This window comes from Taurulus bubalis (genome assembly GCF_910589615.1).
Source record: "Taurulus bubalis genome assembly, chromosome: 3".
NCBI classification, from domain to species: domain Eukaryota; kingdom Metazoa; phylum Chordata; class Actinopteri; order Perciformes; family Cottidae; genus Taurulus; species Taurulus bubalis.
The window spans coordinates 41,153,927-41,173,877 of record NC_136591.1 but is presented as its reverse complement, the minus strand read 5'-3'; the positions used below and the strand labels follow the sequence as shown (position 1 = coordinate 41,173,877).

Sequence of the window (19,951 nt, the reverse complement as noted above, 5' to 3'; positions counted from 1 at the left end):
TGAACTTGTGCTCAACTTTCAATCAATAAGACATAAAAAATAAAAAGAAATACAAGCCTCACTTTGCAAAGAATTAAAACAGCGTTTAATAAGCGGTCTCCACGCCCCACATTTTAACTAACAGTATTCATTAGTGCACGTTTTAACAAGTGACAGCTCACAGATTGTGAGAATCAACCCAATTACGAACACACCCATGTTCTCGACTGCACCTGCGTCAAATACCAGAACTCCTCTGAGCGCTTGGCAGCGCTTGTCATAACGTGCACTAAGAGCACCGAGCGTTCAAACCCGTAAAGTTGTGTTTTTATATGTACGGAACATTTGGTAAAACCTTAAACTTTCTCTCTGGTTTGGTTTCATTGTCCTGAAACAGCTCAAAAATGTACATTTTCCAAATTCCATCAAGTTATTTCCCAGAAACGAGAGTTTATATCCAGTGAGGATGTTTTTACTGAAGTCCAACATGTCCACGCTGATCGCAGGTCAAACCAACACCCAGGAAACCATCCAGGAATCGACCCTGTGACTAAGAAACAAGCCAAGGAATTACCCAGAAGGAAAAAACTAAATGTCCAAAACTCTACCCAGAAAAAACCCAAACATGTATAAGAAACCATCTTATAATCTACTTATGATTTACCAATTATTATTAGAGAAATACTTCAACAATCTAGCAAAAATAACCAAGAAACTATCAAAGAATCTCCCCAGAAGTAACCGATTACTAAGAAACATCCAATAATAATATACCCGGCACTTGTGTAAGAAACCATTTAATAAATGAACAAGATTTTACAAGTTTTGGATCTAATAATCAACTCATGAACAACCAAAGAAACTTCTCAGAAACTAAAAACTCTTTCAAGGTTCATCCAGTAAAACAGACGAGTCTCTGTCACCATGGAAACCCAAATAAAAGTCCCAGAGGAGGAGAAGGCCTCTGTCTTATTTACCAGACTAGCAATAGTAAACACGTGTGTGTGTGTGTGTGTGTGTGTGTGTGTGTGTGTGTGTGTGTGTGTGTTGTGATGGTAATCAGGGTGAAGTGAGGACCCCCCACATTGATGAGAACTTCTTCTTTAACTAAATTAGCATAAAAACACAAAAACATCTTTCTTGACTAGAATCCCTTTTCTTTGTTTCATCTCTGAGCGTCGGCTCCTTTGTTCCACGGAGGAAGAGAGAGGATGAGTTCACTGCTGCGTTTTGTGTTTCATGGTCTGGCTGAGCATCGTCGCTCATCACTGGGGTTGCCACGGCGACAGAAAGCGGGAGTGTGGGGGGAAAGACACGCAAAAAAGGAGACGTCCCAAAACGGCGTACTGCACCTAAAAATGTCGTCAAAAGGTCACACACACACACACTCTCTCACACACACTTTTCACACACACAGACACCCGCGTTTCACACACACGTTTCACACAAACACACGCGCACACGTTTCTCACACACACACACACGTGTTTCACACACACACACACATGTTTCTAACACACACAGACACACGCGTTTCACACACACACGTTACTCACACACACACACACAGACACACACAGACACAAGCGTTTCACACACACGTTTCACACACACGTGTTCAACAAACACATTTCAGACACGCACGAGTTTCACACACGCACATGTTACGCACACACACACGTTTCACACACACAGACACACACGTTTCACACATACGCGTTTCTCACACATACACGTTTCACATACACACATTTCCATCGGTCTGCCTGTTACAACCATCGGTCTGCCTGTTACAACCATCGGTCTGCCTGTTACAACCATCAGTCTGCCTGTTACAACCATCAGTCTGCCTGTTACAACCATCAGTCTGCCTGTTACAACCATCGGTCTGCCTGTTACAACCATCGGTCTGCCTGTTACAACCATCGGTCTGCCTGTTACAACCATCAGTCTGCCTGTTACAACCATCAGTCTGCCTGTTACAACCACCAGTCTGCCTGTTACAACCATCGGTCTGCCTGTTACAACCATCAGTCTGCCTGTTACAACCATCGGTCTGCCTGTTACAACCATCAGTCTGCCTGTTACAACCATCAGTCTGCCTGTTACAACCATCAGTCTGCCTGTTACAACCATCAGTCTGCCTGTTACAACCATCAGTCTGCCTGCTACAAGCATCACTACCTGTTACAACCATTGGTCTGCCTCTTATAGCATCACTACCTGTTACAACCACCAGTCTACCTGTTACAACCATCGGTCTACCTGTTACAACCATCGTCTACCTGCTACAACCATCGGTCTACCTGTTACAACCATCGGTCTGCCTGTTACAACCATCAGTCTGCCTGTTACAACCACCAGTCTGCCTGTTACAACAATCAGTCTGCCTGTTACAACCATCAGTCTGCCTGTTACAACCATCAGTCTGCCTGTTGCAGCATCAATACCTGTTACAACCATCAGTCTACCTGTTACAACCATCGGTCTACCTGTTACACCCATCGGTCTACCTGTTACACCCATCGGTCTACCTGTTACAACCATTGGTCTGCCTGCTACAACCATCAGTCTGCCTGTTACAACCATCAGTCTGCCTGTTACAACCATCAGTCTGCCTGTTACAACCATCAGCCTACCTGTTACAACCATCAGCCTACCTGTTACAACCATCAGTCTGCCTGTTACAACCATCAGTCTGCCTGTTGCAGCATCACTACCTGTTACAACCATCGGTCTACCTGTTACAACCATCAGTCTACCTGTTACAACCATCGGTCTACCTGTTACAACCATCGGTCTACCTGTAACAACCATCAGTCTGCCTGTTACAACCATCAGTCTGCCTGTTACAGCATCACTACCTGTTACAACCATCAATCTGCCTGTTACAACCATCAGTCTACCTGTTACAGCATCACTACCTGTTACAACCATCGGTCTACCTGTTACAACCATCAGTCTACCTGTTACAACCATCAATCTGCCTGTTACAACCATCAGTCTACCTGTTACAGCATCACTACCTGTTACAACCATCGGTCTGCCTGTTACAACCATCAGTCTACCTGTTACAACCATCAATCTGCCTGTTACAACCATCAGTCTACCTGTTACAGCATCACTACCTGTTACAACCATCGGTCTGCCTGTTACAACCATCAGTCTACCTGTTACAACCATCAATCTGCCTGTTACAACCATCAGTCTACCTGTTACAGCATCACTACCTGTTACAACCATCGGTCTGCCTCTTACAGCATCACTACCTGTTACAACCACCGGTCTGCCTGTTACAGCATCGGTCTACCTGCTACATCATCACTACCTATTACATAATCACTACCTGTTACATCATCACTACCTGCTACATCATCACTACCTGTTACATCATCACTACCTGCTACATCATCACTACCTGTTACATCATCACTACCTGTTACATCATCACTACCTGTTACAACCATCGGTGGCTTCAGAGTTTCCTGCAGTCAAACCTGTCCGTCTAGTCTAGTCTAGTCGCTCACTTCACTCATCACACTCCTCTCGAGCCTCATGGGACTCACAGGTGATGAGGAGCTCGTATCTACCTGAGCCTCCAGCATGCATTAACAAAATGGCTAAATCATCTTAAAAAGTGGAAACGATCCCAAAAGAGACTTGTGAAGTGAAGCTTTCCTGAAGGGTTCAAGCTCTTCAGGAGTCAGTTTGTTAAAGCAGAAGAGACTTTAAGTAAACACACAACCACTGCAGGGGAAGACGACATTTTAGTCAAAAATAAAAGCAGTGAAGTGGATTTCACTTTTGCTGAATCCCTCGGAGGATCATGATTCAGGAAAGGTCAAAGGTCAAGTCGCAAAAAAGTTTGTGACAGCGAGCCGTGAGTTTAAAATCACTGCTTTTATGAATGAGTCTGGTGGAGGAAACGAGTCCTTGTGAAGAAACATTGCTACAACGCTTGGGCTTATGAGTATATATATATATATATATATATATAAAACCTGCTAAATGAAGTAGAAACATCCGTGTCTCAGCAGAGATAACGTGTCTCACAGTTCGATGGCAGAGAGCTCCTAAATTATAGAATAGTATACGCTATGGAATACGTGTGATTTCATCTATTTAATAAAAGCAACAAAAAAAGACAAAAACATATTTAAAAACAAGAACAAACAGCAGAATGTGTTGGCAACATTCTGATGATGGTTTTAGTTATTATATTCACACAAAAATAGCAGAAATTCACCAGTTCCAGCTCATCAAATGTAAATATGTTCCACTTTTCTCCCTCACATGACAGTAAAAGCTTGTCAATATTAATAAGTAATAAGTCAAATAATCTTTACGTTCACAGCTTTAAGTGAGACTTAAAGAAGATCCAGAGGAAATATTAAAAAGGAGTCAAAGTACAGAAAATTAAACACCACGAAGTGTGTTTATATTAATAATAATTATAATTGAGTGATTCATATGTTAGCAGGGAACTGGAAGTCACTATTTTCATATTTTAGGTAAACACCAAAAACAGGATAATAAGCTTGACCCTGTGTGTTTGCTCTAAACAACATAAACTATCAATATCAGAGGAAATATATCATATATAATATTAATAAAATATATATATAATATCACAATCGCACTGCAGGAAACCCTCAGGAGAGTAAAGTTATGTATTAAATATAAACTCACTGTCCAACAACAGGAGGGATATTTTATAAATATACAATTATCAATAAAAACTACATATGATGAACCAAATATACATTAAATAAGTATCTAATCATAGGAATATTACAGACCATGTACACATTAAAGTCACTTTAAGAGCCGATGGGACTCGACCATATGATATGACCCACAGAGGAGCGCGAGGCGAGAATATGTGGAGACGTGTCCGGAGTCTGGAGCCAGAGAGCCGGGCTCCTGGAGCCAGAGAGCCGGGCTCCAGCAGCCAGAGAGCCGGGCTCCTGGAGCCAGAGAGCCGGGCTCCAGCAGCCAGAGAGTCGGGCTCCTGGAGCCAGAGAGTCGGGCTCCTGGAGCCAGAGAGCCGGGCTCCAGCAGCCAGAGAGCCGGGCTCCTGGAGCCAGAGAGCCGGGCTCCTGGAGCCAGAGAGCCGGGCTCCTGGAGCCAGAGAGCCGGGCTCCTGGAGCCAGAGAGCCGGGCTTCTGGAGCCAGAGAGCCGGCGGAACCGCTGCCATGTCGGCGTGAACTTACCGGACCCGGGGAGGAAACGTCCAGTTTTACGGGAAGAAGGATCGACTGACTGCGCGTGACGCCGGTTGGCATCCAGAGGCAGCGCGCGCGACACCAGCAGCCGAGACACTGACACCGGCTGTGTGCGCGTGCGTGCGTGTGTGTGTGCGGGAGAGAAAGAAAGCGAGAGAGAGAGAGAGAGAGAGAGAGGCGGGTACACAAGGCGGTCTACGCATGCGTGATCACTCAGGTGGAAGGGAAGACGCGTTCTCTCTTCCACCTGCCAGATCGAACACGCACGCGCGCACACGTACAAGCGCGCACACACGCTGTAGTGTGTGTGGTGCCCAGATAAGCTCTACCAGCCCCGCCCTTGGCAAAATAACCTGTCAGTCTTCCCTCTCACACACACACACACACACACACACACACACACACACACACACACACACACACACTTAATGAATTGATCATCAATACAAAAGAATAGTATTCAGATCCTTTACTGCTGTAAAAGTACTACTGTAACTCTGTAGAAGTACTACTGTAACGCTATAGAAGTACTACTGCTACACTGTAGAAGTACTACTGTAACGCTATAGAAGTACTACTGCTACACTGTAGAAGTACTACTGTAACGCTGTAGAAGTACTACTGCTACACTGTAGAAGTACTACTGCTACAGTGTAGAAGTACTACTGCTACAGTGTAGAAGTTCTCCCACTACAAGTAAGAGTCCTGCATTCAAAGCCTCACGGATATAAAAGTACATAAGTATTACAATATTATAGTACTAGTAAACAACTTGTAAAAGTACTTCATGGTGACCAACAAAGTTTTAATGTAGGCGCTTCAAAGGTGAAGAAAGTATCCTGGTGTACTCAGTACAATACTACACTGATCAAATACTCTGTTACAAGTACAAAGTATTGGCAGCAGCAAACGTAAAGGTACTAAAGGTGAGTAATACATATTGTATTCAAGTTTTATGATTCATGAACGCTGACCTCTGAAGCTTCTGCTCAAAGATGAAGGCTTTGATGTGACCCTCCCTTTCCTTTGTTTCTCTCTCTCACACACACACACACACACACACACACACACACACACACACACACACACACACACACACACACACACACAGGTGTTTGTTGCCTGGTGAATAATTGTGTCTCTTTAGAGCAATGCAGCAACAAACACAGCAGACTCTTATTGTGAAAATTTGTTTAAAAAGAACTAATAAAACTGTGTTGAGAGTGTATTTATATCTATATTTAAAAATACTAAATTATACCAAATATGTTGTTTTTAAATCAGAAAAACAATTTTATTTAAAGATATACTTTTTTTTTTAAAGGAGCCAAATCTTTTTAAGAGACAATTTCAAAGTATCGTACTAATATTACTAAAAATACTACCTTACAGGTAAAAGTACTGCATTGAAAATCTTGCTGAAATAAAAGATTAATTTTTCTCCATTCTTCTATTAATTAATAATTGTTTTGTACTTGTTTATGTTAAACTATATTCTCTATTAGCAAAATGATATTCTGCATTTTTGTAATTATTTTAACGACAAAGACATTTATAGGAAATTAAAGACAAAAGAAATAGAGCCTTAACTTTTTGATCCTTTCGCTCAAACGCGTCACTGTAACATCAAAGTATTTTCATATTACTGACAGAAAGTAAAAACATAGAAATCTGCTTTAATCCAGTTATTACAGTACATTAATCTCCTTGGAGAAGAAAACAAACACAGTTCTGCTTTCAATATATTTATTTGCAGTTTCCAAGAAGATTAAAACTATTTAAGAACATTTTTGGTCATTTATACTTAAAAGAAAAGAAAAAATTCCCCTTTAACTTTATTTTTGGTCCGTTAGAAGATAGCAACTGATTCAGGGTCAGCAGCGACGTTCACAGGAATTATTGAAACATTATTACACAAAAAGCACCAACAGTCAAAAACACATTTATACACTTTGTTCAGCCTCAGGGGACATGGAGACAGATCACGCTTCAGAGGGAGTGAGAGAGTGAGGGAGTGAGAGAGTGCAAAAAGTGAGAGTGTGAAGGAGTGAGGGAGTGAAGGAGTGAGAGTGAAAGGTGGACAAAATAACAGAGACTTAAAATCCGTCACAAATTGAAGGTGTTTCTGTTATTTTGTCCACTGAGTGAAAGAACAAGAAGGACTGCAACGTTTTGGGCAAAAAATAAAATGAATGAAATAAACGAGATAATTGAGTAGAAAATGAACACAAAACTTATTTGGTCTCTTAATGGGAAGCTGACAGATTAAATAATTAAAAAGTGACATTACAGTAACTGGAGTACATTAAGAAGAGAGAACCGCTGAGGGGGTGGACGCCATTTTAGTTTTGAGGACGGTGTGGCGAAGGTTAAACTAGAAAAGGGGCGTAGACGAGTGACATCATGTCGTCAGATCGGACAGAGACAAGTAAACGCTGAAACTTTGGCTTCTGTTGAAATGTTGCCTGAAAAAAATGCAACTTTTAAAAATCGGCAACGAACGCAGCAACATCGTCGGCGTATTGCGACATTATTTCGTCCTGTCGCGAAGTACCGGTCTCTCTGGAGGAGGAAGTGACCGGCAACCAACTCAATGTGTGGTGAGTGAAGTCCGTCAGTCAACCATCCACACCTTCACTAAAAGTGTTGCACTGCCTGGAAGATGCAACCACAAAGCAACCGTTCATCGCCAACCAACACGGCAACATCGTCGGCGTACTGCTACATTATTTGCGTCGGTCCCAAGAGGCCGTTGGGTTTCTCGCAATCTGAACCAGGAAATGACCAGGAAATGACCAGGAAATGACCTGGAAATGACCTGGAAATGACCTGGGACTGGATCTGTGGCATGAAAGATGGACGTCAATCAAACGTCCAAATCTTTCAACGTTTCATCAAATTGAAATTTGGGTTCATCTTTCAACAAAATGTTTAAAAGTCTGCTTTTTGTTGGCTTTGTGACAAAAACACAACATTGTGCTTTCTTTGCCTCACAAATGAGGTTCTCTGGTCTAGAACCAACACGTCAACTAGAGAACCGACGGGTTGAATGAACCCTTTCAGCAAATTAGCTTCTGGCATCAACTTTAAGTAACTGAGGAGTCCCGGTGGTTAGTTGTCGTTCGGGACCCGGAAGAGACGACGGCTCTTTCAGCCGCTGAGACTCTGACTGCAGGAGCTGAGGATTGCTCAAAGTTCAAAGAAAGGCTTAGAGCCTCACGGGGGATTAAGGATTTACTCTCCGACACACGGAGGCAGAGGAGAGACATCCAGGAGGAGCGCTTGTTTTCGCCTGCGGTACAGTACTTCACTACGTCTGTGAATGCATGGAAAGTAGAAGAGACAGATCAGAATTGTCCTAAAGACCTGGAACGTGTTGAAGCTCTTCTCAGCCCATTCAGCATCCAAAATAACTACCGTCCCTCTAAACCCCTGAACGCAGCTTTCCAGAGGTTTAAAATCTTCCCTCTGCTATAAATAAACTTCCTACCGATCCCAAATAGTCACTTCCTGTGGAGCCTTTCGGAGTCCGCCGACCCCAAACCACCCTGTGACGTGTCAACTCTCCTCCAGCCAGGAGGGGGCGTCCCCGCCGGGGTTGTCGAAGTGCTCGGCCGCCCGCCGGATGTTTTCCTCCAGGAAGCTTTGGCACGATAAGCTGTGAGCGGCGACGGCGGCGTGGAGCAGCCGCAGCTGGTTGTGCAGCACTTTGACCTGCAGGGGGCGGCGGAGAGGGAGCATGAGATGCAACCATCCTGTCGTTTGATTGGTTCAGCCATTTTTAAACAACAACAAACAAACACTGTCTGCTACTCAAATAAAATTATAATTTGCACGTTTAAAAAAAAAAAAATCATAACTGACAGCAAACTGAATATTTTAAGTTTTTGGATTGTCAGACAAAACTAGCATATTTTAAGATTTAGAAGAAGTCGCAAAGGCCTTTTTTATTTTTTAAAATTTTTGTAACATTTCATACACTAGTCGAGAAAATAATCATCAAATTAATCATTAATAAAAGTAATGGTTGAACTTTAAATTAGAGTGTCTGCTAAATAAATACACAAACATACAAATATATATATATATATTAATATATAAATGAATTAATCTATATGTATTAATATATAAATGAATTAATCTATATATATATATAAATTCATTAATATATAAATAATGATTTAAATATATTTATTTATATATAAATGAATTAATATATATATATAAATATATAGATTAATTAATTAATTAATATATAAATAATGATTTAAATATATTTATTTAGGAAAGAATTAGTAACAAAAAGCTTATTACATCACAGATTTGTACGTTTCACGATATAAACAAAATCCCAATTTTGTTCCCTTCCTTCCTCCCTCCCTCCCTCCCTCGGTTCCTCCCACCTTGTTCTCCTGCAGCAGCTTGACTTTGACGGACAGGTCGTCTCTGGTCCTCTGGTACCACCCCCTCTGGATCTGGAAGTCCTTCTGGGCCCGCTCCAGTTTGGGCAGGGTGACGGCGTCCCGTGGTCCCAGGTTCAGCTCCTCCAGGTCCACCCGGTACGCGTCGTACTCGACCCTGGAGGTCAGGAGAAGGTTACGCCATCACCCACCTCAACCTGCTTTAGTGTCTCTGTACTGGTCCACCAACCAGTGGTTGGGAACCAGAGATCTGCAGGTAATAGCTGAATCTAACATTCAAGACCATTTCCTACATTTCCCAGAATGCCTTGCCGACCAATCAGCTGACCGGGAACAGGAAGTGTGTGTTCCACCCACCTGGCAGCCTCGTAGCGCTTGGCGTTCATCATGGTGTCCTCGATGGTCTTGTTGACCAGCGTGTTCATGTCGGACGTGAAGACGTTGATGGACGCCGCCAGAGTCTCGCCGCTTTTGGACAGGAACTTCTGAGCGTCTGCGTTCACGCCGAACTCCACCTGACGGGAAGAGACGGAAACCAGCTGAAGGGACGGAAACCAGCTGAAGGGACGGAAACCAGCTGAAGGGACGGAAACCAGCTGAAGAGACGGAAACCAGCTGAAGAGACGGAAACCAGCTGAAGGGACGGAAACCAGCTGAAGAGACGGAAACCAGCTGAAGAGACGGAAACCAGCTGAAGAGACGGAAACCAGCTAACGGGAAGAGACGGAAACCAGCTGAAGAGACGGAAACCAGCTAACGGGAAGAGACGGAAACCAGCTGAAGAGACGGAAACCAGCTGAAGAGACGGAAACCAGCTGAAGGGACGGAAACCAGCTGAAGAGACGGAAACCAGCTAACGGGAAGAGACGGAAACCAGCTGAAGGGACGGAAACCAGCTGAAGAGACGGAAACCAGCTGAAGGGATGGAAACCAGCTGAAGAAACGGAAACCAGCTGAAGGGACGGAAACCAGCTGAAGAGACGGAAACCAGCTGAAGGGACGGAAACCAGCTGAAGGGACGGAAACCAGCTGAAGGGACGGAAACCAGCTGAAGAGACAGAAACCAGCGAACGGGAAGAGATGGAAACCAGCTGAAGAGACGGAAACCAGCTGACGGGAAGAGACAGAAACCAGTTAAGAGACGGAAACCAGCTAACGGGAAGAGACGGAAACCAGCTAACGGGAAGAGACAGAAACCAGCTAACGGGAAGAGACAGAAACCAGCTGAAGAGACAGAAACCAGCTGAAGAGACAGAAACCAGCTAACTGGAAGAGACAGAAACCAGCTAACGGGAAGAGACAGAAACCAGCTAACGGGACGAGACAGAAACCAGCTAACGGGACGAGACAGAAACCAGCTGAAGAGACAGAAACCAGCTGAAGAGACAGAAACCAGCTAACTGGAAGAGACAGAAACCAGCTAACGGGAAGAGACAGAAACCAGCTAACGGGAAGAGACAGAAACCAGCTAACGGGACGAGACAGAAACCGGCTGAAGGGACGGAAACCAGCTGAAGGGACGGAAACCAGCTGAAGGGACGGAAACCAGCTGAAGGGACGGAAACCAGCTGAAGAGACGGAAACCAGCTGAAGGGACGGAAACCAGCTGAAGAGACGGAAACCAGCTGAAGGGACGGAAACCAGCTGAAGAGACGGAAACCAGCTGAAGGGACGGAAACCAGCTGAAGGGACGGAAACCAGCTGAAGAGACGGAAACCAGCTGAAGAGACGGAAACCAGCTGAAGAGACGGAAACCAGCTAACGGGAAGAGACGGAAACCAGCTGAAGAGACGGAAACCAGCTAACGGGAAGAGACGGAAACCAGCTGAAGAGACGGAAACCAGCTGAAGAGACGGAAACCAGCTGAAGGGACGGAAACCAGCTGAAGAGACGGAAACCAGCTAACGGGAAGAGACGGAAACCAGCTAACGGGAAGAGACGGAAACCAGCTGAAGGGACGGAAACCAGCTGAAGAGACGGAAACCAGCTGAAGGGATGGAAACCAGCTGAAGAAACGGAAACCAGCTGAAGGGACGGAAACCAGCTGAAGAGACGGAAACCAGCTGAAGGGACGGAAACCAGCTGAAGGGACGGAAACCAGCTGAAGGGACGGAAACCAGCTGAAGAGACAGAAACCAGCGAACGGGAAGAGATGGAAACCAGCTGAAGAGACGGAAACCAGCTGAAGAGACGGAAACCAGCTGACGGGAAGAGACAGAAACCAGTTAAGAGACGGAAACCAGCTAACGGGAAGAGACGGAAACCAGCTAACGGGAAGAGACGGAAACCAGCTAACGGGAAGAGACGGAAACCAGCTAACGGGAAGAGACAGAAACCAGCTAACGGGAAGAGACAGAAACCAGCTGAAGAGACAGAAACCAGCTGAAGAGACAGAAACCAGCTAACTGGAAGAGACAGAAACCAGCTAACGGGAAGAGACAGAAACCAGCTAACGGGACGAGACAGAAACCAGCTGAAGAGACGGAAACCAGCTAACGGGAAGAGACAGAAACCAGCTAACGGGACGAGACAAACCAGCTGAAGAGACGGAAACCAGCTAACGGGAAGAGACGGAAACCAGCTGAAGAGACGGAAACCAGCTGAAGAGACGGAAACCAGCTAACGGGAAGAGACGGAAACCAGCTGAAGAGACGGAAACCAGCTAATGGGAAGAGACGGAAACCAGCTAATGGGAAGAGACGGAAACCAGCTAATGGGAAGAGACGGAAACCAGCTAACAGGAAGAGACGGAAACCAGCTGAAGAGACAGAAACCAGCTAACTGGAAGAGACAGAAACCAGCTAACTGGAAGAGACAGAAACCAGCTAACGGGAAGAGACAGAAACCAGCTAACGGGACGAGACAGAAACCAGCTCAAGAGACGGAAACCAGCTAACGGGAAGAGACAGAAACCAGCTAACGGGAAGAGACAGAAACCAGCTAACGGGAAGAGACAGAAACCAGCTGAAGAGATGGAAACCAGCTAACGGGAAGAGACAGAAACCAGCTAACGGGACGAGACAAACCAGCTAACGGGACGAGACAAACCAGCTGAAGAGACGGAAACCAGCTAACGGGAAGAGACGGAAACCAGCTGAAGAGCCGGAAACCAGCTGAAGAGACGGAAACCAGCTAACGGGAAGAGACGGAAACCAGCTAACGGGAAGAGACGGAAACCAGCTAACGGGAAGAGACGGAAACCAGCTGAAGAGACGGAAACCAGCTAACGGGAAGAGACGGAAACCAGCTAACGGGAAGAGACAGAAACCAGCTGAAGAGACAGAAACCAGCTAACTGGAAGAGACAGAAACCAGCTAACGGGAAGAGACAGAAACCAGTTAACGGGAAGAGACAGAAACCAGCTAACGGGACGAGACAGAAACCAGCTGAAGAGACGGAAACCAGCTAACGGGAAGAGACGGAAACCAGCTAACGGGAAGAGACAGAAACCAGCTAACGGGAAGAGACAGAAACCAGCTAACGGGAAGAGACAGAAACCAGCTAACGGGAAGAGACAGAAACCAGCTAACGGGAAGAGACAGAAACCAGCTAACGGGAAGAGACAGAAACCAGCTAACGGGAAGAGACAAACCAGCTGAAGAGACGGAAACCAGCTAACGGGAAGAGACGGAAACCAGCTGAAGAGACGGAAACCAGCTAACGGGAAGAGACAAACCAGCTGAAGAGACGGAAACCAGCTAACGGGAAGAGACGGAAACCAGCTGAAGAGACGGAAACCAGCTGAAGAGACGAAAACCAGCTAACGGGAAGAGACGGAAACCAGTTAACGGGAAGAGACAGAAACCAGCTGAAGAGACAGAAACCAGCTAACTGGAAGAGACAGAAACCAGCTAACGGGACGAGACAGAAACCAGCTGAAGAGACGGAAACCAGCTGAAGACACGGAAACAGCTAACGGGAAGAGACAGAAACCAGCTAACGGGACAAGACAAACCAGCTGAAGAGACGGAAACCAGCTAACGGGAAGAGACGGAAACCAGCTGAAGAGACGGAAACCAGCTGAAGAGACGGAAACCAGCTAACGGGAAGAGACGGAAACCGGCTGAAGAGACGGAAACCAGCTAACGGGAAGAGACGGAAACCAGCTGAAGAGACGGAAACCAGCTGAAGAGACGGAAACCAGCTAACGGGAAGAGACGGAAACCGGCTGAAGAGACGGAAACCAGCTAACAGGAAGAGACGGAAACCAGCTGAAGAGACGGAAACCAGATAACAGGAAGAGACGGAAACCAGCTAACGGGAAGAGACAGAAACCAGCTGAAGAGACGGAAACCAGCTAACGGGAAGAGACAGAAACCAGCTAACGGGAAGAGACAGAAACCAGCTGAAGAGACGGAAACCAGCTAACGGGAAGAGACAGAAACCAGCTAACGGGAAGAGACAGAAACCAAGGTATAGCTGAAACTTTATTTCAAGTAACTTTATCTTAGGTTTCTGGAGCGTTAACTTCCTCAGATCTCTTGTTTCTTTGGTTTTTGGAAAGGCTAAATTAAAAGGTGACCGTGTCCAAACGCTTTAACCGCTCCGATTGGACGATCACCGATTGGGGACGGGGTCAGCCGCACGGCAGCAGTCTTAGCGAGCAGCAGTGGACTCACGTGCAGCGTCGGCGTCTTGAGGCTGAGCTCGGTGAAGGCGTCCCCCAGGGCCTTCTGGGTAACGGAGAACTGAGCGAGCTGATTGGCCAGCGTCTGAGCTAGCTTGGTGACGCCGTCGTAGCGCTGCCGGTCGTCTTTGAGCAGCTCCAGGCGGGGCTCCAGGTCCAGGTCCACCGTCCGGGACCCGCGGCCCAGCTTCTCCGACAGAGTCTGCCGGGTGCACTGCGGGCGGAGAGCGGTGCGGTTAAGCATCGAACCGCCGGGTATCGACTACGCCGATGGATCGGCTCCCGCTCACCTTGTAGGTGGTGATGCTCCACCTGCGGACTTGCTCCAGCTTCTCGCCGGCCGGGTTCTTGGCGCTGCCGCGGACCACCACGGACCCCGGATTCTGTGACGTCACTGGGAGGTCTGGGGGGGGGGGGTCACAAAGGTCAATGGAGGGTTAGCACGACGTTTATTTAGCGCCGACGATAATTAGACGAGATCAAAGTTTTGCCTTGGCTCCGCCCCTTTTCCACCGCAGCCTCCGGACAGGAAGTGACGCTGCCGTCGTCGGGGTGGTTAGTGTTTGCTTCCTGTTGGGGAAAAATAATAAACACAATTAAAAATAATTTTAAAAAAAGGTGTCGGATCCTTTTTCTTTTTCTTTTTAAGTGAGTTCATGGTTCTGATTTTTGCTTTAATTTAAATGCAATAAAAGGAAAACAAAGATGGAGAAATAACAAAATAATGATGCTGAATTCTACAAAACAACTTTTTAAACGCTTGTTTTCTGACAAAGTTCTTTGTTTTGTTTAATTATCTTATAAATAATATTAATATTTTAAATGTTTAATGGACTCTGAAGTACAATATATTGTTTACGAGAGCAGATGAACACGTTTAACTTGATGTGTAATATTTTGCTCTGCGCTCCACGTCCATGCCGAGGTAGTCGGTGCGTTTTGGGTCGAGCTTAATTAAAGGCTGGAGAGGTCGTTTTTGACGGCGAGGTCGTGGGTTCAAATCCCGCTCTTCCTCCGAGGGAAAGAGCTGCATGTTCCCGACTGCGTTTGAAAGCAGCCTCAGTTCCGAGAACGGGAACGTCGGCGGTGAACCGACGGCGGAGAGGTCAGAGGTCAGGGAATCAAAGCACATCGGAAAGGATCACCGTGGGAACCCGGAGCTTATCGGGTGGCCAATCAGGAAGCCGGATCAAAAGGTTGTCAGGTTGCCACGGAGATGAAGGCGCCATGCCGCGATTGGCAGCAGGCAGAGGGCAAAGGTCACTGGATCACTCGAGAGCCAGGAAATGGTCACCTGACGCAGATGAGAGGTGACAACACACACACACTGTGTACACACACACACACACACACACACACACACTGTTGTCAACTGCATTAACAGAGATCGCAAAAACAAATGTCATCACTAGAAGTCGTCCTCCAGGTTTTCTTCTTCTTTTCCAGGAAGTGATGTTCAGGCGAATGTTATGCAGTTTTTTTTAGAAAACACACACAATCACACACAAACACACACACACACACACACACACACACACACACACACACACACACACACACACACACACACACACACACACACACACTTGATGGGGCTCACCGGGCCGGAGGAATTTGGCTCAAAGTTGTTGTGTCGCATTGAAGAGACAGCAAGGCATGTAGTGACGCGAAGCAAGTCTCACACACACACACACTAAAGGTTAGAGACGCTGCTGTGTGACAGGTAGGTTGCTGGTTTCTTCCATGAGCGCTTAAAGGGACAGTACGCTTTAGAAACTATTTATTTTATATTAATCAAAACCAAGATGGTGACGGCCAAAGACCAGGATGGCGACGGCTTAGAACCAGGATGGCGACGGCCTAAAACTAAGATGGAGACGGTTTAGAACCAAGACAACAACAGCCTAAAACAAAGATGGCGACGGTTTAGAACCAAGACGACAGCCTAAAACCAAGATGGCGACAGCCTAGACCCAAGATGGCGACAGCCTAAAACCAAGACGACAACGGCTTAGAACCAAGATGGTGACGGTGTAGAACCAAGACGACAGCCTAAAACCAAGACGGCGACGGACTAGAACCAAGATGGCGATGCTTAGAACCAGGACAACAACAGCCTAAAACCAAGATGGCGACGGCCAAAATGCTGAACTGGAGGCTTCAAAGTCAACCCGGCTCAGACGACCTTCACTCAAACACACCAGTCGTCCAGAGCTGAATCCTCAGGGTCAGTTTCAGGACGTGAATCCAGGTATATTTATATATTAGCACAAATATAAATATATAAACGTAATGTTGGCAGAGAGCAGTCGTGGGGTTTCCCTTTCCTCCCCTAGTGGCCGGTAGAGGAACTACCTCCATGACGCCTCTTTGTTTAAGAAACACAATCCAAACAGAATAAAACTGATGGCCTCTTGATTGCTGCTCTGCACGCAGGTGAGTCACCTGCCGGACGCTCCGTCTCCATTAACCGCCGACACGCCGTTTGTTACGCCGGCTGATAACATTGTGGAAGCTGTTCCCTTTTCTTTTATCTGGTTGCGTAACGAGACGAACAAAAGAAGAAACGCATCCGACTCCCGTCGTTTTGTATCAGCGCAACAACCGATAAATGAATTATGAGTTTGCTTTGTTACGACCAACAGCCTGAGTATACATTCATTTATGAGTATTATAATCTAAATCCACTTCATGTGATTCATGTTCCAGTTGCAGGAGCTGCATTTTAAACCACCTGAAAGAGGGAGGTTTGGTTCCCAACATGGGGGTCAGGCCCCTCCAAAGGGTCGCCGAATAAATCTGAGGGGTCCTGACACGAGAATAGAATAAATGTATATTAACTGTATTCTATGTATATCAAATAATAATATAATATTATACATAAATAATATTATATATATTATATATATATATATATATAAATATAAATATATATATATATATATATATAAATATAAATATATATATATATATATAAATATATATAATATATAAATATATATAATATATAAATATATATATAAATATATAATATATATATAAATATATAATATATATATATATATATATATATATATATATATATATATATATAAATATAAATATATAATATATATATATATATAAATATAAATATATAATATATATATATATATATATATATATAGTAGAGTTGGGAAACAGCGAGACAGTAGGCGTAGTTGCAGTCGAGATAGTTTACTCAAGCTCCACATAAAATGTACAATACTTGTGCAGTACTATAGCGGCAGCGCAAAACCCCCACGCTTCCCGGAAACCAAACCCAACAAAACCAACCCAGACCCCGGAAACCCCACCAGCTCTTAAAGGCACAGTAGCCCTTAGGTGAATGTCTCTCACAGTCCGTATGTGGGTCACCACAATATATATATATATATATATATATATATAGAATGTGGTATTTATGTTGATGAGACTTTTCTTATCTAAATTTTACAGTATTAATTTATGATCTATTATCGTCATATTTATTTATAAAAGTGTATTCATTGTCTTTGATTTTAAATTAATACTAAATTCTCCACCTTCTTTGGATAAAAACGAGTAAAAACTGTTTTGATTTATTTTAACAGTTTGAGGTTTTTCACGGCGTCTCACCCTCGGAGGACTCGGCTCCTCGGCTCCGCCTCCTCTCGGCTCCGCCTCCATCATCATGTGACTCCTCCCACTTCTCTTCTACTTCCTGCTGCAGACAGAAAGACCTGTTTTATTATTTATTTATCACTTTATATACTTTTTTAATGTAGATAGTGAGATTTTAGTTTTTCCAGCTTTCATCCACAACAATATTCATTCTCACGAGAAAGAGGTTAAATCTGTGTTCATTATATTACTAATGTAACCTTTTATACATGTGTTTATGTATATTCTGTTGCTGAAGAGAAGGGAACATCAGAGGTCCCACAGTGACGCCTAGTGGTGGAAAAGCAGAAGCACACAGACCTGACACTAAGATTACAGGAGGATTATTAAACTTTATTGAACTATTAGCACTTTCTCCATCCAGAGAACAAACAGCTTGTTAATGCCGCGTGGACCGCCAAAATAAAAGTCCCGTCGGATTTTATGTAGAAAGAAACGAAAGAAGGAAAAAAACATGATATACACAAACTGTGAGGAAAGAAGCTTTTTATTCGTGTTCTTATTTTGTTGGTCTTCTGTCTCATGGTGATTTTATGTTTTACTGCCCGACGGTTGATTTTATGGGTTTATTGACGTCTGGCAGCAACACGTGAAAAACAGTGGAGAAGATTCAAGATCATTTTTCCTTTCCGATATCGGCAGAGTATGTGTGTGTGTGTATAAACATACATATATACATACATGTCTCAGAGATGAAGGAGTGAGACGTCTCAGGGATGAAGGAGTGAGACGTCTCAGGGATGAAGGAGTGAGACGTCTCAGAGATGAAGGAGAAAGAGTGAGACGTCTCAGAGATGAAGGAGTGAGACGTCTCAGGGATGAAGGAGTGAGACGTCTCAGGGATGAAGGAGTGAGACGTCTCAGGGATGAAGGAGTGAGACGTCTCAGAGATGAAGGAGTGATAATAATTATATTGACTATCCACTTCTTTCCCGTCAGTCGTAATAAATGAAATTCTTTCCAGGCGGTGCAAAGGTCAGTCTGCTGACGGTAACTGATCACAGGAGGTGAACTTTGATCTCCTGCAGACGACAAACTGTTCTTACACGTTTGATAAATGAATAAAAAGGTAAAAGTCTGTTTCAAACTAAACGGTTCAGCCGTAACTTTAAACATTAAAATGTGCTCATCTCTGTACTTCTGCTTATGAAACAGGAAGATTCATTTAACTTCCGCTCAGAACAAAGAGAATTAACTCTACATATTAAATGTGTAAATATTAAATATTGTTTTTTGGCCCATGCAGCCTCTATTGACGTGTTTCCTCTTTCCCATCAACCAGTTTGTCTTCATGACAGTTTTTAGCAACTAAAGGAAAAAAGTACAATATCCCCTCTGGGATGTAGTATAGTTCAAGTACAATAAGTACACACTCAGTACTTTCCACTACTTCAACCAGCGCCTCTAAGGAGCAGAAGGTGCACGTGTTGGCTGCTGTGCCTAATAAAGTGGTCACGTTGGTTGTTGTTGTTCTGCAGCTGGAGACATGGAGTCCCATTGAAAGCGGTTCCTCTGCTGCCATTAAACCGAGAACACAGCCGTGTTGCTAGTGAAGGCGTTAAAGACGGAATAAACGGTATTTAATTCCCTTTAATGACAGTAAACATTTTAAACGTTTAGTTGTTTTTACCTTCTCGTCGTTTAAAAACACACTTCTTCCTCTTCCTCTTCCTCCTCTCCAACCCGCCGGCTCTCCTCTTCCTCACCTCCTCATCTTAAATGTGGCGGAGTGAAGCAGACTCCGTTACAAAGTTACAAAGTTACAAAGTTCTCAGAACCCGGAAGTATTTTCCACCGGATGGGCGGTGACATCAGACCGGAAGTAAGCAGAGTTTCATTCCGAGTTAAAGTTGAAGTTAAATTAGAAGTAAATTAAAGTAAAAACACGTTATGCGTCGTTACTCCTGTAATACGTGGTGGAAGAAGTACTCGTGTAGTAAAATAACTAATTTAAAGTATACTTAATTAAAATATCAAAATCAAAGTACTTCCGTTTTATATTGTTATAGTATATTAT

The 19,951-nt window shown here is 44.4% G+C and overlaps 1 protein-coding gene across 1 annotated transcript; it reads right to left on the bottom strand.

Moving 5' to 3' along the window:
* Positions 1-6,946: 6,946 nt before the first annotated feature.
* On the bottom strand, positions 6,947-15,482 carry LOC306734503 (arfaptin-1-like; the record flags this gene model as incomplete). Its single annotated transcript, XM_079215860.1, has 7 exons — positions 6,947-8,919; positions 9,609-9,783; positions 9,984-10,141; positions 14,246-14,467; positions 14,544-14,656; positions 14,745-14,823; positions 15,399-15,482. 7 exons carry the CDS (start codon positions 15,480-15,482, stop codon positions 8,764-8,766), a joined length of 987 nt encoding a protein of 328 aa, XP_079071986.1. The 3' UTR covers positions 6,947-8,763.
* Positions 15,483-19,951: the final 4,469 nt, after the last annotated feature.